This window comes from Enhydra lutris, unplaced genomic scaffold (genome assembly GCF_002288905.1).
Source record: "Enhydra lutris kenyoni isolate GAN:26980312 unplaced genomic scaffold, ASM228890v2 scaffoldscaffold22, whole genome shotgun sequence".
Classification (NCBI taxonomy): Eukaryota; Metazoa; Chordata; class Mammalia; order Carnivora; family Mustelidae; genus Enhydra; species Enhydra lutris.
The window spans coordinates 34,338,653-34,361,266 of NW_019154106.1; the positions used below are offsets into that span (position 1 = coordinate 34,338,653).

General features: G+C 36.7%; 1 protein-coding gene across 3 annotated transcripts in view; it reads right to left on the minus strand.

Moving 5' to 3' along the window:
* Positions 1-22,614, minus strand: part of LOC111149717 (anoctamin 3) — a 445,297-nt gene that overhangs the window by 70,959 nt on the left and 351,724 nt on the right. For all 3 annotated transcript variants that reach the window (XM_022506952.1, XM_022506953.1, XM_022506954.1), the window contains 5 exons: positions 22,177-22,232; positions 18,592-18,713; positions 14,425-14,559; positions 6,348-6,444; positions 54-114 (listed from right to left, as the gene is read on the minus strand). In XM_022506952.1, the coding sequence (XP_022362660.1) occupies positions 54-114; positions 6,348-6,444; positions 14,425-14,559; positions 18,592-18,713; positions 22,177-22,232 (471 nt within the window). The remainder of the gene's footprint in view (positions 1-53; positions 115-6,347; positions 6,445-14,424; positions 14,560-18,591; positions 18,714-22,176; positions 22,233-22,614) is intronic.

The following is a 22,614-nucleotide window of genomic DNA, read 5'->3' on the forward strand; positions in this document are numbered from 1 at the left end:
AACAGCCTCAGAAAACAAGGACAAGCAATTAAGTAACAGAAGAACATACTTACCCCATATTGCCATAAAAATAGCAAAGAAGACGGTCCCTCCATTATCAAACAAATATGTCACCTTAATGGAAAATGAAGCAAAAATATTAATCACATACTGATTATAGTAATCTAGTGATTACAGTGTACAGTTCTATGATTTTTTTTTTCAAATGAATCACATTATTTTATGGCCTGTAAATATAAGATGTGTGATCCTTTCATGAGTCCTGCAACTGTTTCTTATGATTTTTTCATGGGAAGAAGTGAGGAGTCATCATTTTCCCTATTTTCTTCTTCGGACTTCACCTCCATTTCTGCTGAAAAGGGGCTCTAGCACCCTGAGGAAGTACTGTGGGCCACTGATCGTCAGACTCAGTTTAGCTTTTCAATTGAGGCATACCTAGTTGCACTTCCTGTCAGCAAAATTTCCAGGACTGGGGAAGTTGTAACTACAACATGCAGAACCCCACCAGTGAGCTGACACTGGCACTTTCAATGGAAAGGTATCATAGTGCTTGCCCTACTTTTGGCCATCTCTCAGAATGTGTCATGGGTCCAATAGTGGCTACAACTTTTTTCAAGAAGTTTCATATATCATTAAACATTTAGGATATCACCCAAGTGTTTTTTTGAATCAGACATTATCTGAATTTTTATAAAGATCAGTGTACAGTTATATGATGTTACTGAATACAACATTCAGGGTTGCAAGGATTGTTTGATTTTAATAAATTATAAATTCAACTTACTTTTGCTTCCTTTCATTTGCATAATGCCCTCATTCTCTATATATTTTATATTTATAGTGAGGGATATTAAGCCAATACAGCCAAGGTAATATATGTTTTGTGGTCATATATGTATGTGCCATAGAGACTATAGGGAAAACAGGTACACTATCCTCATAGAAGAGAAAGGCCAATTAGGGGCTAAAGAACATTATTTAAAGGAAAATGGGAAGACAATGGTGTCCTCTTTGCACAGTCTACAGTCATTGAGGGCATTAAAACAATACCAATGTGTATTTTAATTGTAATGTCTGGGACATACTGCAAAACAATCGCTAAAACGGATGAAGGTAGAGTGTGTTTTCCTGTAAAATAAGACATTACTGAAAATATCATTATACAAAACGTGCTCCTTTCAAAGGTTTGTGGTTAGATGCAGGAAGTCCTAGTTGGTTCTAACTTCTGTGGTTCTTAAGGCTTGGGATTTCTAAAAATGTTATAAGAATTGGTTTTCACCACAGTCATCAGTATATATTATGCACAGGTGAGAAAATGGCCATAAAGAAATTCTCTACAGAGCTCATAAAATTACACCCACTGGGGGAATCCAGCGTTTTTGTTTCCAAAGGCATCCCACAGAGACACCTGCTGCTGCCACGCTGGTGAGCAGCTGTCTGGTTTCCTTCAGAACAGACCCAGTGCAGGAAACAGCCTCTTAAAGAGTGTTAGAACAGAGACCTTACACATGGGGACTTAAAGGTCACCATGAAACATGGCTCTCCCCCTGCTTCAAGAACAACAGTGCTTTTAGAAAAGGGGCAAATACAAAGCCATGCTTACCAATAATTGTGTTGCCTATGATCTGTCATAGTTTAAGTCATATTTTCCTTAAAAAAGCTTTTCATTTTTTTTCTTCTAAGTTTTTTCATAAATCTTTCAGGAATTTTTTTTTTATTCAATAAATTAAACATTAATTTTTAAAGAAGCACATCCATGAGATACAGGGAGGTATACGTGTAATACTAATATAATGAGAGATTACATATACCTAATGCGAGATACAGCTAAAGTAGGAGTTACAAAAAACTTCAGAACTCACCCTAAGGAGGAGTATAAAATTGTTGTGTTAGAGCCACTAAGATATGACAGGTGGGATGTGCTATGATATGTGGGAGGCCATGGACTTAAGGATAATTTGAAGTCTGCAGTTATAGCTGGAGGTGCTGAGGGTCACATTTAGGGTGCTGATACCTGAGCTGTTGTATGAAAATGGGCGACAGGGAGAAGGAAGAGTCAAGCATAGCATGGATGGCTCAACTTCGACTGTGGGTAACTGGCAGGAGAACAAAGGGGAAAAGACCTTCTGCCTATTAGGAAAGAGACTCTTGCCTATAAAATAAAGCTCCAGATGAAATCTCAAGAAAATTCCCAAAGCAACATAACAGGTTTTTCCAAAAGCAAAAGGAAGTGTGTCCTATCTACAGGTGTGTATTTGCAATGAATTATTTTACTAGAAAGATAGCTTGTCTTTATGCATAGGGGGACCTACGGACAAGCATTTTATTCAACACTGTTGATGTGGAATAGGAATAATATATAAAGACAGAAGCAAACTAAGCCTCAAACAAAACTATGTTTAAGTACAAATTCTCCATTATGTTTGACATCTGATTTCTCTTGGGGAGCTGAGTGTGGCTAGAAATCAATAAATGTGGATATTGTTTAAAGGGTAAATTTCTTATTAGGTTGGAAGATTACAGTCTTGATCTCTTCTACTGTAGTTGCTAGGTCTGTCTCTAAAATTGTATGATGGGTTCAGGATCACATTAGCTTCTGGAAACTGTCATTTACATTCCATTAAAGCTGTTCTAGGCCAAGGAGAACAAAGCACTTCTTGGGCAGATTCAACCCTGCAGGCCAGGCTACTCTGTGGGAAGGGGAGGAAGGGGAGCAAGGAGTTGGAATTTAGGCTAGAGTTCAGGCCTCTCTCACTTCCTTAGTCCTTAATTCTTGATCAGGGCAAACTCTGTGTAACCACCCATGTCCACTGGACCTCAACACAAGATGCATCAAACATGGCAGCATCAGTAGTCCATGCCCAACCCCCCCGTTCTTGACCAATTATTATTTAGAGCAATATCTTTTTAAAATGTGGTTGGAGGAATCACCTAAGGATCTTGTTAACATGCAGAATTCTAAGCCTTACCCTTGACCAATCGATTCTGAATTGTAGGACGTGGCACCCAGGAATCTACTTCTTAACACATGTCCTATGTGATTCCTACACGAACTTTTTCATGAAGTTTCTTAAAAGAAAAAAATAGCCTGTCTTATTTCTGTTGTAGTATCAATATCGGTGTATGGTCTGAGGCTCATACTCGGTATTGAGTAAATGTTTACTGAGCAAATAAAAAAAAAAACCCAGAAACTAATAACTGTTATAAATAAAGCTAACCTCAAGGTCAGAATCACTTTTAAAATTATATGAAAAAACAACACAAAACCCTTCTAATGATCTCACCTAAAATGAGAAAGCTTAGCATAACGCAAATTGACATTGTTGGTGTCAGATGCCTTTAAGTGAATGTGCAAATATCACTGAATTACTTAGTTGGAAAAAATTTTTAATTATCATAGTTGTAAATATTAAAAATGATGTTAATATGCTTAAATGTTAAACTAATGTTAAAATATGTTAATTACTTAAGTACGAATTTTATCACATGATGGGACCAATTTTATTCTATGGAACACATTCCTTAAATTACTAAGAAAATAATTATGTGTAGACACACATACTTTTCAATAACATGACACTTAATTTTCTGTTTCTTATCCAAAGTGGTGATGGATTCCATAAGGAATTAACAAGTTCCTAGATGATGTGGCTAGGTGATCTTAGATTAGTTTGCCTATTTCTTTGGTAATAATCTATTCCTTTATTTCTAACACTGTCCATCAAGTAACTTCTAGATGTTTAAATATACAAACTGATATTCCAAAAGAATGTTATTTCCATCAATAAAGGAAGAGTAATTCTGATTTTAAGGTGTAAAACAAGTAGCTGCATTTTATCTTAGTCAGAAGAAAAAATACAATAGATATTAAATATTTCATCCCGGTGGGATTTTTTTCTTGCGTTGTTCCAGAAGGTAATAATCTTCTCTGCCAGGTAACTTTCCACCTTCCTTATAATAGTTATTAAGTGAATTCTTTCTTAGTCATACATGTCTCTATACATACTCTTTTTTTTAACCAAGAAAAGGAGGGATGTAGATATTACATAATGACAAAAACCCTCTATACTTAGTGTTTCCTTGGACAATTTCTTTATCACTCTGCCATTGGGAATGTTTCTTATTTTTAGAATTCAGATACTGCCAGGGTGTTTTATTAAATGTGTACAAGTAAAAGTAGAAATAACATATATGGATTTGCTGGTATCCCTAAGGCTGTCATATATCCTTGAAATGTACAGGTTAGGAGAAGGACATGTATGTATGTATGTATGTGTATGTATACACCTAATGACTTTAATATGCTTGGCTTTTTCAAAAAGTATTGAGAAAATGCTTCCCCAAACAAGACATCTTTATGGAAACATTCAAAATAATTCAAAACTAAGCATACTTTTAGAAATTAAACTGAAAATAAAACAGATTTTCCTCATGGTTTACATTCACAATAAATAAGTCAGAAGCTAAATTTCATAAGTTTTGGCTTCATAGTAGGATATCGAGTGATTTCTGATTTTATACCCTGTTTTGTCAAAATTAATTGTATAGAGACCTCTACTTCTGAACACGATGGGCTAACAAAGATTGATTTTACCCCATTCTGGAAACAACCAAAGAATGAATGAAATACATAAGCAACAGATTTCAAGACAGTAGATATTGGGCAAGAAGGGCAATGATCCCTGAGAATTGGGAAATAAATGAGGTGAGCATTAGGATTGCCTCAGGTTATTACACTAAAAGAGCTCACAGAATGCAGATAGGGGCACCCCGAACAGTGCCCAGTGAGCATGTCTGTGAGGAGACCTACAAGGAAAGAATCACCTTGCATGAGTACCAGTACGCCCATTCCCACTAGCCGGACTGGAAATCCTTCATTTACGCTGCATCAGGTACTGTACACAGACAGATCTTGCTTTCATTGTGGGGAAAAATTTGTGCTGGTTACAGTATTGCTATGAACCCAGCTCACAAACCTTAAAAGCAAGATCCAAAATGTCCATATTATTTCCAAGTAACTAAATCACAACATCTCTATACATTTATGAGAATAGTTAGAATTAAAAAGACTGGCCATCCTGAGGATTAGTGACTGTACGGAAGGCTGGAACTCTCACATACTGAGGATGGGACTGTCAAGTGGCATAAATACTTTGGAAAACATTCTGGCAGTTTCTCAGAAGATTAAACACCCACCTGTCATATATTCTTGTCATTTTACTCTTGGATTTTTACCCAAGAGAAATAACAGTGCCCGTCTATATGGAGATTTATAGACGAATGTTCAGAGCAGCTTTATGTAAAACGGTAACTCAAAACAGCCCGTGGGTCCATTAGCAGAGGAATGGATAGAAAAATTCTGGTATAGCTGTGTAATGCAATACTATTCAGCAATAAAGAGAAATGATCTACTGGTAAGTGTTACAACATGGATGAATCTCAAAATAATTGTGCTGTGAAAGGAGCCAGAAAACACACACACACACACACACACACACCATACACTGTATGATCCCATTTACATAAAATCCTAGAAAATACCAACTTATCTATTCAGAAAGTAGTTGGTTGTCTGGGCACAGGAGTGGAACTGGGGAGGGGTGGGAGGCTAGGATTACAAGAGGCCATGAGGACAGTTTTGGAAGTGATTCCATATTCATTACCTTGATTGTAGTGATGGTTTCACAGATGCATATATAATGTCAAAGTGTATCAATTAATACATTTTAAGTGTGTGTATATTATATTTGTTAATTATACTTCAATAAAGCTGTTTTAAAGATGAACAGTAATCACTGGAAAATTCAGTTTCTCAAACTTGAATGCACATTGGAATCACTTGGGAAAATTTAAAACAGACTGACGTCTAGGCTCTAAACCCAAAGGTACTGATTTAATAATTTGCTCAAGTGTGTGGCTTGGGTTTCAGAAGTTTTAAAAAAAACCCTTCAGGGGATTCTAATGGGCAGCAACCTGAGAATTTTAGTGTGTTGTTTCTTTTTCTCTGTAAAATTAAAAGTATTGTAATGAGTGCCCGTGGAAGTTACAAACGTAATCATTAGTAATGGAAACCATCGTCTTCTCCTTAATAGAATCTAGCTGTCATTCCAAGTGGAAGTTTAGGTCTCTTATGACAGTGATCAGTTATAAAAGCACTGGAAGAACAAAATATTCAAATAAAAATGCACTCATTTTGTAACGGTGGCAGAGTGACGGACTAGTCAGTTGTCAATGTTACTGATTGTTGAAACTCTTGGGAACACTTAAGTTTGTTTGGAGGACTTTTTACTATCTGCTTCTGAGAAAAAGTAGAGTTCAGGAAAGAGAATGTGAGGGTCCACACTTACCTTGGCGTAGATACAACTTTCGTTGAGTCTCTGCAGCGAACAGTTCTTGTCACAGAGAGGGCACATGAAGACTTCGGTGGCCTTGCAAATTTCTTGGCTTGAGAAACCAAAGAAGAAAAAGAAGGCATGAACCTCCACATAGAAGAGGCGCTTAGCCCCTCTGGCTAATCCTGCGGGAAGTCGCAAGGCAGATAGGGAAAGAAGAAATGGACACAGTGGGAGTGATGAACAGGTAAGGAAGGATTTGTGTGGCTCCAACTCAAATTTTTAGGATATTTGTGGTAACAGAGATTTTCGTTTGCTTCTTTGTTTTTAGAAGTCTCTGCCAGGATACTGTAATGATAATAGGCCACACTTTGTACTTACGAGACACTTCTGGGACTTTGCTGCAAAGACAGTTAACACAGGATTTTATGGCACTCAGGATAATCTTGTGAGGAACACGCAAGGGAGTTTTAACCAAACTCACAGCTTGGAAATGGCTGAGCTGAACCAAATCTGAATATTCTGATTTCTCAAGTCTATTGACCTTTCTCCTGAATCTCACAGCTTTCAAATCACTAAAATGAACAGCATCTATAATTCACACAACTTCATAGCTCCCACTAGAGTTAATGGAGGAGACATTACGTTCACTGGAAATTTGAGGGGTTGATTTTTTTGCAGGGTCTTGACACACAGTTATGATGATAAGACAGTTCTTATTTACTTAATATGTATTATATTCTCTATGAGAATTAAATTGTCTAATATTTGTCTCTTCAGATGACTTTGTTATATGAGTTGGACACCAATAACAATTTCTCAAAGGCTTCCTAGCCTGAGAGTTCACAGCAACATATTTTTAAAATGTTTTGTGCCTTTTTCTGTCATAAGTGTCCCTTTCCCACTTAGTAACCTCTAAAAAATGCTCTTTAATTAAATCTGCTTTGGAAATGTTGAAAGTAATTTAAAGGCTTTTGAAAATATATCTGGAAATACAGCTGCTTAATAAATAATACAAGTTTAATTGTCAGTGTTTACAGCATGATTTACTGTTTTCAAAAATACATATACTCAAATGAAGCAAAAAACAATGTATATGAATTTCAAATCTCACTCCAAAGAAGGAATAAATAATAAGTAATAATACCATATAGTAATACAGCACTTTAAAATGGGCAAAGGTGGTTTCATGTCCGTTAAGTCTGGTCCACACTGCGATCTCCTGCAATGGTACTTGTCTCCAAAACTAAGACGAAACTGACGATTAATTTAAGTAATTTGCTCAAGGTCATACAGCTAACAAGAAGTGCCTTAGGGACCCAAGTTTAGGTTTTTGTGATTCTAGGTGTAGTTCCCCATCAACTGTAACATATCTAAAAGAGAAAGACTTATTTCATATTAAAAGCAACTTTCCAATGAAGGGAATTAAGAGTACACTTCTCATAAAAAGCCCTGAGTAATGTATAGAACTGATGAATCTTTTTATTGTACACTTGAAACTATATTACACTGTCTGTTAATTGTACTTGGAAAAAAAAAAAACCCTGGCAAATAAAAAACAAAAAAAATAAAGGAACTTTCCTATAAAATTAGTTTATTAATGGTGATGATAATCTTAAAGGTCTAATACTGTAATTCTCCAATTCTCACAGACATCATCCTGCTAGTAATCAGGACATTTATATGAAGTAGAAGAAAAGCAAGTAAAACACTCATATTAAAAGATCAAAAAAGAAAAAAAGATTATACCTCCTCTTAGTTTTACCATTAATTTGTAGGAACAAAAATTAACAGGGCCCTTGAAGGAAATTTTGATTAAAATTTCATAATTCACTCTGTTTGAAGAATGACACAATGTGTCCTACATTGAAATCTCATACTACAAAGTGTTAGAGTCACTTTATACCACATCATTTTTTCCATCTCCCACACGGTCAAACGAAAGTATCAAAGCACCATGTCTAGGATCCCACGCCATTAGACTGAGTCCTATTTTTTCATTCCAGAATTATTAAGCTCATTTTCTATAAGTTGTTCAAAGTTCAACTTGATATGTAACAAAAAAAAATAAACAACTTTTAACAACATATTTTGTAGTCTAAAAAAGGAAGTGAATACTATCAAAATTTCTTTGACCTAAGTTAACCACTAGAGGGAGGGGGAGTGTATAGCCTGAGTGTTTCTTCATTTCGTTTGCACAGCCTGATAATACAAACTGCTACTTCAGTTGTGGCTTTCTTTCCTTTTATGTCTATTAGTAGATATACACATCAAGGGCTGATTCGAAGGAAATAATAATTACCACCAACTTAAGATAATGGGAGTAGGGAGTGATTTGTCCTTTTGGGAGTAGATGGCTGGACCTGCTCCCAGATCTTGATGTTTCCTGTGATTCTGTTAACTTGACAAAGCACAGAAGAGGATGCTTGGTGATGTCTATTTTGAGAAAATGTGAAACTGTGAAAGTGGGCTTAAGGGAAGGCAGTATGAAAGCACGAGTAAAACATGATTTTAGAATCAGATATAGTCATTAGGGAAAAGTAAATCAAATCACAAGATATTACTCTATATCTGTTAGGATTGCTATTACTAAACAAATCAAAACAAACATAACATGTGTTGGCAAAGATGTGGAGATTTTGGGAGATTTGCACATTGTTGGTGGGACTGTGAAATGGTGCAGCCACTATGGAAAGCAATATGGAGGTCCCTCAAAAAATTAAAAAATAGAACGACCATATAATCCAGCAATCCCACTTCTGGGTACATAACTAAAAGGACAGAAACTAGGGTCTAGAAGAGATACCCGCACTCCCATGTTCATTGTATTGAATGAACCTGGAGGACACTATGCTGAGTGAAATAAGCAGGCACGAGGCAAACGATGCATGATTTTACATATGTTAAGTGTTTAACATAGTCAAATTCACAGAAACACGATAGAATCATGGTTGCCAGAGGGTAAGGGAGGGGGGAATTGGGAGTTGCTATTCAATAGGTATAAAGTTCCAGTTATACAATATGAATAAACTTTAGAAATCTGTTGTGTGACATTGTGCCTGGAGTTAACAACACTGTAGTGTGCACTTAAAAATGTGTGGAGGGTAAATCTAATGTCAAGTGTTCTCTCCACAATTTAAAAAAATCCAATAAAGGTTTAAAACTTAGCTGACCACTTACTACATACATTCCCCTGACCAAGTCACTTACCTCTCTGAGGATCAATTTCTTCAGCTCTAGATGGAGATAATATCTAACTGGGGTATTACATAAGGGATATTGATACTGTGCCTGGAACATCATAGGCACTAGACAGACTTCATTGCTAAGGATGTTGTCAGGAGAGGGTTAGAGAAGTCCTTTATGACTCAACAGATTTTGGTGAAAAGCAGATCTGATGCTGATGATAACTTAAATTTCTCAGGAGTTCTAATGGCAAAGAAGAAAGAATGGACAGACAGAAGCTGGGGCTTCTGTTCTTTACCTTAGACCTGGAAAACCATTTGATCTGCCTGCTTGTTCATTTTCATATTCCTATGATATGTGCCAGGTGAACATCTGACCACATTTGGTTAGGTAAGACCAATGAACACATGTAAATACACATATGCACATATTCATAGAGTAATAATCTACAACTTGATTGCTGCATAGTTCTACAATTAACTACAGGGCAATTAAGAAATATGACCTTAGTTTATATGAACATAGTTGATAGAAACATAATAAACACAACCTAATCTTCAGCTTTTAAGCATATTGTTACCTTGTAATAAAAAAAGAACTTAATAAAATAATTCTAAAACAAAGCAATGCTAAATAAAAGCCCTGTGTCCTCCCCTGACCTGCCATGACAACACCTACAACTTAGCCATGACTTAACTGTGTCTGACACCTTGAATAGAAAATTACAATCCCATGAAATTTTGAAAGTCAAGATATTCAGTGATGCTTATCTTGGTTTAGAATAGAACGTCTGACAAGATGTTAATTATAGTGTGACAGAGTAGCAGTAATATAATACCATAAAGCACTGAAGAAAAGAGTTTGCTAATACCTTTTAAAACACTCCTTGTACTAAAGGTACTTATATGCAAAGAGCCTAATTTACTTCGTTGGTACATAAATCAATAGGAATGGCAAACCTATTCCTTTCATTGCCTTTTGTTCATTATCAGCTTTGTAGAGGTAGAGGAAGGAGTCTACATCACATAGTAAAACTTTGAGAATATGTTCTCCACAGAACCAACTTGAACAGTAGCTACCCATCTAAGAATCATTTTACGTCTCCATCAATTCATTTTAAAACAGTGTTTTCCCCAGATTTCTTCACATTCTGTTTTCCCTCCCTTTCCCTATAGAAGAAATCAGAGAGGTAGACAAACCATGAGAGACTCTTAACTATTGGAAAGAAACTGAGGGCTGCTGGAGTGGAGGTGTGTGGTTGGGAAAGGGCATTAGATAGGGCATGTGATGTGATGAGCACTGTGATACGCGATTGATGAATTACTGAATTCTACATATGAAACTGATGTACTATATGTTGGTTAATTGAATTTAAATTTAAAAAATAAATAAATAAAAATTTAAAAAATAAGTGTGGTTTTCTAAGACCTTGAAGACTACCAAAAACACTGTTAGAACTAATAAATGAATTCAATAAAGTTGCAGAATATAAAATCAATATACAAATATCAGTAGCATCTCTATACACTAACAATAAACTATCCAAAAGAGAAAAAGAAAACAGTTCCATTTACAATTGCACTAAAAAGAATAAAATAATTAGGGCTAAATTCAACTGACAAGGTAAAAGATCTATGTATTGAAAACTAAGACATTGATGAAAGAAATTGAAAAAGACACAAATAAATGGGAAGGTATTTTGTGCTCATGGATTGGAAGGAATAATACTGTTGAAATGTCTATGTTACTAAAAGACATCTACAAATTCAATGCAATCTCTATCAAAATTTCAATGGTATTTTCACAGAAATAGAAAAAGCAATCCTAAAATTTGTACAGAACATAACAAATCCTAAATAGCCAAAGCTATCTTGAGAAAGAAGAACAAAATGGGAGGCATGATACCTCCTGGTTTCAAATAATATTATAAAGCAATAGTAATCAAAACAGTATGGTACTGGCATAAAAATAGACCCATAGATCAATGGAACAGAATACAGAACCCAGAAACAAACCTATGTATATGTGGTCAATTTTTGACAAAGAGGCCAAAATATACGATGGAAAAAGGATAATCCCTTCAATAAATGGTATTGGGAAAATTGGATATCCACATGTAAAAGAACGAAACTAAATTCCTTTCTTATACTATATGTAAAAAATTAACTCAGAAGAGATTAAAGACTTAAATTTAAGACCGAAACCATAAAAAACCTAGAAGAAAACATAGAGGGGATAAACTCTTTGAAATTGGCCTTTCCAATGATTTTTAGTATTTGACACCAAAAGCAAAGGCAACCAAAGCAAAAATAAACAAGTGAGATGGACTGCATCAAACAGAGCAAAGAAACCCACCAACAAAACAAAAAGACAACCTACAGAATGGGAGCAAATACTTATAAAACATATATCTGATAAGGGGTTAATATCCAAAATATATAAAGAACTCATACAATTCAGTAACAGAAAAATAAGCAATCTGATTTTAAAAATGGGCAGAGAAACAGAATAGATCTTTTTTTTTTTTCAAAGATCTATAAGTCAACAGGTACATAAAAAGATGACCAACATCATTAATCATCAGCATAATGCAAAACAAAGTCACAGTGAGGTATCACCTCATACCTGTTAGGATACCTATAATCAAAGCCCTGCTGATGGGAATGTAAATTGGTGCAGCCACTATGAAAATCAGTATGGAGGTTCCTCAAAACATTAAAAAATAGGATTACCATATGATCCAACAATCCCAGTTCTAAGTGTATATCCAAAGGAAATGAAAACAGGATCTTGAAGTGGTATTGGCATTCCTATGTTCATTGTAGCATTACTTAACAATAGCCAAGCTATGTAAACAACTTAAGTGCCCACTGAAGGATGAATGGATGAAGAAGATGTGGTATGTGTGTGTATATACACACAAATAAAACAGGATATTCAGCCATGAGAAAGAAGGAAATCCTGCCATTTGTGACAACATGGATGGACCCTGAGGCTGTTAAACTAAGTGAGATAAGCCAAAGAAAAAATATTGTATGGTATTCCTTTAAAGTGAATCTTTCAAAAAGCCAAATTTATGGCACCTGGGTGGCTCAGTGGGTTAAAGCCTCTGCCTTTGGCTCAGGTCATGACCCCAGGGTCCTGGGATTGAGCCCCACATCAGGCTCTCTGCTCCACAGGGAGCCTGCTTCCTCCTCTCTCTCTGCCTGCTTCTCTACCTACTTGTGATTTCTGTCCGTCAAATAAATAAATAAAATCTTAAAAAAAAAAAAGCTGAATTCATGGAAACAGAGAATTAAAAAGTAGTCAAAAAAAGTGTTTTTCTTTTCAAGACACACTATAACTTCAAATCACAACCTGTTTTCTTAGCCTCAGAAGTTACTGATTTAACAGCCTACAGAGAAATGCCCGAAAAGGGATGGGTGTTTCCACTGGGTACAAGTTTGTTTAGGAAGATGCTGCCTTCCAAAATGGTAGTAAGTTTGCAAAACTCTGAAATAAACCTATGACTAGACGAAATGTGTTTGAACAGTAGGTGTTTCTTTTTTTTCAAACTAATTATCATTTGGCGTTCATGGAGAGCAAGGGGATACTAAGATACCAATCAAGGTTGCTGGTTATGGAACTGGATTTAACTCTAGGACAATGGAAGTATTTCATTTTCAGGCAAATTGTTAACTGTACACATAGGTATATTGTATATATATTAATTTAGAGAAAACTCAAGGAAATTACTTTTATGATCCTGTTAACGGCCATGATTACTACCCAGTAGTAAGGTCATGGTTAAAAGATGGACCACAGGAGAAAAAAGTGCTGAGCTTTAAAGGAGGGGAGAAGTGTTTTTCATGTTTTGAATTACATCATACAAGCCTGAACTTGGTGATATCCTTGTATAGATTAAATAAGACATTTATTATGAGGATTCATTAATGCCCGGGGTGAGCCTTGGATCTGCTGAATAATAATGTATCATTCCTCCACCCAAATCTTGAGTCATTTCAACTTTAACAGTAGAATCACCATTCTCATAAATGCTTGATTTTCGTCAAACCTTATTTTACTACCATCTTGATACCGTAAGTTGATACTAAAATACTTATTTGTTCTTATAGAGAAAAAGAAGAAAGTAAAAAGTGATTTTATGTTTTCAGGAGAGAAGATTGCTTAGAGCAGGTTTTATGTCCTACAGATATTTTGTTCAGACATCTCTAACTACATAAGGTTCCCTCATCTGCAAAGAGGAATACTCGTCTCCAAGGGTGGTAAAGTTCCTATCAAATGAAAAAACAAGAACATTATTGGGAAGCTCTTTGTATATTTTAAGTGCTTAAAGAATTGTAGTTATTTTTTTTTAATTTTATTTATTTATTTGACAGAAGTCACAAGTAGGCAGAGAGGCAGGCAGAAACAGAGAGGAGGAAGCAGGCTCCCCGCGGAGCAGAGAGCCCGATGTGGGGCTCCATCCCAGGACTCTGGGATCATGACCTGAGCCGAAGGCAGAGGCTTTAACCCACTGAGCCACCCAGGCGCCCTCAAGAATTGTAGTTATTTTGATTATCTAAACTACTGTAGTGAGAGGGCATTCTAGACTACCAAATACTATGGAAATGTAAATTATATAAAACTACCATTGCATTGTTGAATTATTAAGTGAGATATAGTGGAAAGAGAAATTTTGCATACAGAGAAACAGTCTTAGAACATACCCAAGAAAATCTGCATATAAAAATATGGAAATGGCTTTTTAAAAATAGTGCTTATCTCTTCTCCTCAAAAAATCCCAGCAAAAAAATTATAGAACCATGAGTTGTTTTTCATAGTCAGCATTATCATAAAGCTTTGTCAATCAGAATAAAGGCCAATACATTTTAAAAAGTATTATTATTAGCTGTTAATAGCTTACCTTACTTGACTTCCATTCATTGTAAATATTCCATAGAAAAACACACACAAGCCAACAAGTGCTGCAGGAATCAGCATTCCAGTGTACCATCCCAGCCAAGCAAAGTATAGCCCGATCTTCTCACCAAAGTACAGCCTGCACAAGAAAGCAAACCCTTAGTTTAAGGCAACATAAGCAACACTGTAAATGTTGCTGTCACACCTAGTCAGAATTTCAGAAGGACATACCAGCTCAGTTCCTCGTCAGTTTCATCCGGGGTATCTTGACATTCCCACTTGTTAATGAATCCAACAATGGTGATGCTGTTCATCTTTAAACATTGTCATTACGGGGGCAATTTTATAAAATGTGTTCTTTCTGAGTCAAACTTCTTAACAAGGTTCATAAACTTTTTATAAGCCAATTCTTGCCTTTCTCCATCCTCCCAGTAAAATGTCTTTTTGTTTTCCACACACAGAACCATGCTACACCATACTGCTTTTGTGTAAATTAGAAAAAAGTCTTCCCTGTAGGTAGATGTTGAGAGTAGATTCGATTTTAGTTTCCATCTGCCCCCTTGGCCAGATGCCCTTATGCTAGACACAGTCATGTCACACCTTCCTCAACAAAGTTAACTGCAGTTCCTGGAGCACATGATTCTTTCCTTGGTCAATGCTGCTCCCTTACTTTGGAAAATTACATTTCATCCTCTTCCCTTGTCTGGCTTGTATGCATCCTTCACTTTACATCACTTCTTACAGGAAGCCTTTCCTGACTTCCACTGCTACCCTTGCTTAGATGCCCCTGATCTTGCTCCCATACTGCCCTCACCCATATTTCAGTGTCCTAAACTTATAACACTTTATGACAATTAACCTGTCACTCTTCCATTCCTCTCTCTCCCCATAAGACTTCAAGTGCCTGAAAGTAGACTTGTGTCTTCTTCACCAGCACCCACCACAGGGAGTAGTGAATGAAGCTAAGGAAATGGATATATTTTATTTCCCTTGAGCTGATAAACATAATTTATATGGAAATGGCAGATGAATAAGACCGTTCTAATGACTACCCAATTGCTCTTTCTTCACCCGGTCTACTGATCATATCAACTGCTACGCAGTTTATAAAGCTCTGGTAAGAAATAATAATTTCTTGAATTCTCTATGACTGTTTGGTCTCCATCTTCTAAAAATGGTTACTTAACACAGTTTTGTCCAGGAGATATTTTAAAAATTGGTGTTTTACAGTTCATTTAGGAATATTGCTCTGGGCAGTGATTCTTGCTAGGAAGAAAATTCTCTTGGTATTTTTTTCTGGGACAAGACAATTCTCTTGGTATTTTTTCTTCCTGAAAATAATTCTTTTTCTACATCACTCTCTGTATTGTGCCAATTAAAATTTTGCATATTCTACCAGGTATAGAAATAGAGTCATCTTTCATTTATCCAAGTTTTTGTTTTTTTCATTGATTTCTCCTTGGAGACATAGATCAGTAGACCATTCACATCTCATACAACAATAACGTTCGAGTTGAGACAAAAGCTTATCATAGTAACAGGTATTTCAATAAAGCCATTTGTTCCTTTTAAACAAGTGTTCCTCTGTGAAGTAGAATAGGTTTTTGCATATATTACTAATATAAGAAATGTCTTTATAATAATGACTACAGAGGGCGGCACAGACAACCCCCTTTAAATAGGCAGCATTATACTGAGATTTTAAATCATATACTGTTGAAGGTTAAGGGGAACAACAATATTGTTTGACAGTAGTTTAATCACCTAAGTTTCAGGAGATTTAGATCTGATTCAGGAAGATAGAGAAGCTAGTTCCAGGCCAAGGAAGCTGAGGGAAACCCCCTTGACCTATAGCGCTGGTATTCATAATATTCTAGGATCTCTAGAGGAATCTCAAAAACCATGCCAAGGCAGGGAGGAATTGCTAGGTTGCTACTGGGGTCACTCTTCACTACACCCATAGCCATTCGCTTTTTATCTGTTTTATATTTTGGTAATGAGCAAGTTCCTGGAGAGTAGGAACATGCTGGAGTGTCATCTATATTCTTTTATGGCTTTCATCTTGGGTAGGCCCTTCATCAGCTCCCTCTCTTTTTAGCCACTTGAACACAAAATATATAATTTCCGTAAGCAAAGCTTCCCTTCTATGTCAATAGCCAAATAATTGGTAATAGTAGCCACAGAACCCCAATTATTGAAAATAAAGGTTGCTTGCTGAAATTATCTGAAGCCGTAATAGCAATGCATCCAATAGATAAGAGAATTACTGACACTGAAATGTTTGCTTGAAAACAGCAATTTAATTTTAGTTCCTAATAATAAATGTGATTCTGTGAGTTAGCACATCTCACTGTGTTCACATATCTCTAAAATAACAATTCTTTCCCCTCTCTTTCTCTCTAAATAAAAATAATAATAATAATAATGGGGTGCCTGGGTGGCTCAGTTAGTTAAGTGTCCAACTCTTGAGTTCAGCTCAAGGCATGACCTCAGGGTTGTGAGACTGAACCCCACTTTGGGCTCTGAGTTGAGTGAGGAGCCTGCCTAAGATTCTCTCTCTCTCTTCCTCTGCCCCTCACCACTGCTCACTCTCTCTCTCTTAAAACAAAACAAAATAATTTTTTCACCTGCACAAATAAGAATCTGATAATTTGCTGTGATTAACAGAATTAGAATCAAAGCATCTTGATTTTGGATATGCCCAAGTACTTAATGTCTGAAATGGTTTGGTGCTGGATATTAAGATTTGTATATCCAGATCATGTCCTATCCTTTTCCTTTCTGCCCTATGCCCCAGGAGGCTCACCTTCCTGAACTGTATCTCTCATGCTCTTTCTTTCTTCTGCTTTCCTGAGGGGCTTTTTGGATAACTGAAGGTACTAGCAGGAGATCACAGAGTGAGATCTAAGAGATATCGATGTATTGATTATCCTGACTTTCTCCTTCTTGGAGAATGATCTGCCCATAGCTGCTTTCCTTCTAAGACTGTAACTACTGTCAGGCATCCCCCATTTTTGTTTTTGACAGGTTCTACCAACTGTTCCCTCCCCCTGTTCCTCCAGGCCAAGGTTTGATAAAGAGCTTCTAATTTTTACTTGTCCCTGGAAGCTTTATCATCATTATCCATTTGCCCCCTTGATACTACTTACACTTCTGCATATACTTCTTTTATTAGATTTTCTTCTGACAGCCTTTCTATTCTATCAGTTCTATCAGTTTCCTGCTGGGACAATGCTGACAGTTATAAGTTATTCTTGATATTTACATTTTATAAACAGTTCAAAGTACCAATATAGATAAACTCATGGATGCTCTTTTTTTCATTCATTCTAAGAATATTTATAGTTAGCTAGAAACTTGATTAGGTCATTTTTTAATATGTATTTCCTGGTATTTTTTTAAAAGAACAAATTATCTTCCATCAAAATTAAATAAATCATGAATATAACAGTATCTGGAGATTAACTGAAATTGAGAGCAGTTACTCACTAGAAGTGTGCTTCCTGGAATAGAATAGATACTCACTAAATTCTTGGTTGAAATACAAATATATGTATAGATGCTGTGTTGGTCATTTTCCTTTTTGCTCTCAGATCCATGTTCTGCCTTTCCCTATTTTGGTTTGTTTCACTGGGAAGTAGATTACACAGGTTCCATTGTAAATTGCTCCTGGTTAAGTTGGATAAGGAGGTGCTGGAAGACTCAAAGATGGGGGGGGGGGGGAATCATTCCTTCCCGCTTGGTCATCCTCAGGGAAAAGTGGTCATACCTTCTCCAACAAGCGGTCATACCTTCTCCAACACTTTACTTCTCTGTGGACAGTCCTAGTCATGGATGGTATAGCTCCTGGCCAATGGCCCAGGTAGGGGGTCTCTGGAATATACTTCATCCCATTTTCCTTCCAACCTCAGGACTGTTAGCAATCTTCTGCTGTTATTAATCTCTGGTTGCCTCACTATTCCTCTCTGATTTCTTAGCTTTGTCATCCACTGTATAACCAAAGCCCTAAATTAAGTTTCTTTTATTGAAAAGACCTACAGTGGCTTCTTTTTCCCTGACTACATCTTGAGTAATACAGATGATCTGGTGGGCGAATGAGGTAATTCCAAATCTAGGAAAATGACAACAGCACAGCATACTATATCTTTCATTATCACTCCACCCACATTACCTGATTAAATCCAGGGGCTGATGCTTATACCACATTCCCCAGCGTGCCCAGCGCTCATATAATAGATGTCTATTATTCTGAGGTCCATGCGTTTTGATGGGTTGGTTACTTTTGTAGGCTCCCTGAAACACATAACCAAAGATAAGTTCCCTTAGTAAATTTGAACTAAATAGGAATTGCTTTTACTACTTTTTCCTTACAGAACAATTTAGTAATGTATTGAAAGCTGCAGATTTGTAAGCTTAAGCCCATCACTGGAATGATGTAGTAAATGCCTTTATATATCTCCTCTTCATTGAAAATATACTGATAATTCCTTAAAAGTCCTTTTTTAAAGTCCCTTTTTAAACTAATGAAATCCCTTTCACTTAAAGTAAACTAGAATTTAGGTTTTACTGTTTGTAACCTAAGATCTTTTAATAAACACTATCTTGTCACCATCACTGAGGGAAGTAGTTGTAATCCTTATTTCAGAAATTAAGAGTATTATTCTACTTTAAAGAAGTGACTCAGCCCCGGGAAATATTTCTTTTATTTACAGAAGCTAAAGAAGAAAGTAAATGTTCAATCAAAAAGTGTAAGAAGCCTAAGTCACAAGTGCTAATCAAGTTTTAAAATTCTAGAATCCTTAGGCCTTACTTTGGATAATATATTCCAAAAATGGAAACATTTTCAAATTCTTTATATCTCCCCTCAAAAATTGTCATACAGGTTGCAATTTTAGACACACAGAATATATATGCCTGATAGAGGAACGGCTTTGATTTTATAATCAAAAAGGAGGGGAACAAATATGGTTCCTATTTTCTAAACCAAAACTTAGGACGGAATTTGACAAACTCCCTCTTATTCCAATGTGTGATTCTACTTTTATAAACAGTTTAATGAAATTTAAAACAAGTGGACTTATGCCTTAGTTTCCTTATGTAGATGATGAGAGTAAGAATCAATTTAATGATTTCCACCACAGGGAGGTTTTGTGAGGGCCCACCTGCACTATAAAGTGCTGGGTACATATAAGTCAGTGTTAGTTAATTTCGTTTCTGATATAGTGTGGCCATTGAAAAGCAGAAAACTGTCATTTGAGTGATCCCAGACAACCAGGGATGTGAGTTCTTATGAAGAAAGAACACCCTGCATCACAGCGCACCAGGCTGAAAGGAGACACATATGTGGATTTCACTCTGTGGCTTCCTAATGAAATAGATAAATTAATAAGGTAAAGATGGAAGTACAGTTAAAGTGCTGATGGGTTCAGGGCAGGCCGCCCCAGAATGTGTTACTTTGGCATGTAGATTATTTCTAAGTTGAACACAATCAATGGCCAATAAACTCAAGAAGAGTTTTTTACCTAACCTCTTAACTGCTCAAAATAATTTAGATAGGAAGCCTATAAGAGTAAGGAGAACGATTACCAAAGATAACGTTTTTACATAAGAAGTACTTATCTGCATGACACTGCAAGCAAGCATTTGTTCACCCAACATTTGCTCTTCCAATGTCCCATGAATTATCTCCCTCCTAGACCCCTGCCTTCTTCTTAGCTCAGGACAGCATATAAACCTCAATTCCTGATTGCTGGAAGCCTCTCATGTCTTTGTGGGGATCTGTATATGTGTAATTACATTTGTTTTTCTTCTATTAACCTGCTTTATGTCAATTTATGAGGTCGGTCAAAGAACCCTAAAGGGACGAAGAGAAAAGTTTTCCTCTCCAAGTTTTTAAGTCCAAGTTTTCCTCCTTAAGAGATCAAGGCTTTTAAAGCCTAAAGATTAGAAGTTAAGGAGATAAAAGTGAAGATCAAGATTTCAAGCATGGGCATGCCTACCCGGGAAATGTCTGTTTGCTCGTCCAGCTGGACTGATCTGTTAGGGTAGACTGCCTGAGATTGGGTAAGTAAGGGAAGGTGAACCAAAATCTCAGCTTTCTTTCAGTCACTAATGATAATCTTTCTAAAATACCTGACTTTGCTTCCCAGTCTCAGTGGGCAGACACAGGAACATCCTCGGTCTTAGGGTCTAAGCTTAGAAACCCTAGTAGATCATTGTTCTAATTCGGCTCAAGAACCTCAACCGTACTGTTCTGGGTTGACAGTGACACCTGGTGGCTTTAAGAGAAAATTGCAGCGATGACCCCTGTTGGCCCACGTGTTTCCAGTCCTGTTCAGAGGACCACGTGTACTCAGTGACCACCCCTCCACATCCTCATGATCAGTCCCCTACTCCAACCAACAGAGAAGAATAAACAGGACTATTATTTACAACCTATTCCAAATAGGTTCTAAATTTCACACAAGAAAATGTCAAACAAACACAGACTAGTTATGTAGACGAAATTACTCACAATAAGAACAAACGGTAAAAGCTCTCCCAGGGCCTTAGATTTGCTAGTCTGAACACTGTACCACTTACCAACTGTGTCAAATCTGACATCGTGGTTAATTTCTCTGAGCTTTATTTCTGCATCTCTACAATGAGAAAATAATATCTGCCCCTCCAGGATTATTTTCAGATTAATGGAAAAATACATGCACAAGGCCTGTTGCATGAAATAACCCAACATATTCCTCATTATTATTATTCCCATTCCTACAGTAAGTAAGATATTCATAGCACAAGGAATAGATGCATTGGGGTCTGGCTTCCTGGGCTCAAACCTGTGCCTTTGACACTTAATTTTTCTGTGCCTCAATGATCTAGCTATGAAACAGGGCTATTATTATTGTCCCTCTCAAAGGGTTGCCCTAAGGATTAAATGAGATTATCCATATAAAACACTTAGCTCAGTGCTAAATAGGAAGTACACAATGTATTTTATCATTTAAAAATTTTACTAGAATGGGATTCTTCAGGTATAGGGATTACACCTTGTGAGTCCTCAGCCTTTATAAACAGAAGTGATGGGTTCTGAGATTGCTGACCTCAAACCTCTAAAGAACCCCTTCTTATTTTAAAATGTGAACTTGCCTTAAACAGAATATACTGTGTGTGCGTGTGTGTGTGTGTGTGTGTGTGTGTGTGTGTGTGTGTTGGGAGACGATGTTCAAAACTAATTCAAATGTCATTCATGACTCAGTAGGCAGAACTCACCACAGTCTGGAGCAGGTGTTTCTAATTTAAAATTGGTAGACAGGTAATAACATGGCTGAGAATTAAGTAAATAATGGGGTGTAGGTTTGTGTTGTGGGTTTGTCTTAGATTTTCAGACATCTCAAAGTAGTAGGCACAAACCAGAACTTGCACTGTTTGGGAGTGGTGTGGATCCCAAGGTGGGTCAAGCCTGGAACTCTGTTTTGAAGCAGAGGACGGTGGTCAGAGTGATTGAAGCATGTCCCCAAGTTCCCTCCAAGGCTGGGACTCCTTACAAGGGAAAAACTGCACTAGGGAATTGTCCTGGAGAACACTGGGCCCAGTGTGTAACCAGAGATCATAATGGGGTCTGAGAAAGGCCCAGAGCCACTGACTGACTGAATCCTCCTGAGAGAGGGCGGTTAGATTTTAAAAATAAATAAATAAAATAAAAGAAGGATCAACAATGAGCATGAGAAACTTCTCTCCCCCAATGGAAATTGTATTTCAAAATTACCTCGTGAGGGGGAAAAGCTGCTATATATGAGCCATTGTTTATAAGTTTACAGATACCTGGAAAGAGAACAAAAGAACAGTTTTTGAGTCAGTTCAAATGAAGACTTCCCTCTGTAGCAACATATATAAATTTAGGAGAACAAATTAATTTTAAAAACTTAAAATAACCCAAATGACACCCATAGCCACATCACCTCTGAAGGCCGAGGGCTATGAAACAGATTGGTACTAAAGAGTCTATTTGTATTCTTACAACATGAATCAATGGAGATTTGGAAGGTGCCAACACACAGCACTTTGCCATATCATGGAATATGAGGCATTTTAATACCCATTTATTTGGGATCACATGAACCTGGAGCAGATATTTTTTTCTGCCTCAAAACAACAACATTTGGGGCGCCTGGGTGGCCCAGTGGGTTAAGCCTCTGCCTTCAGC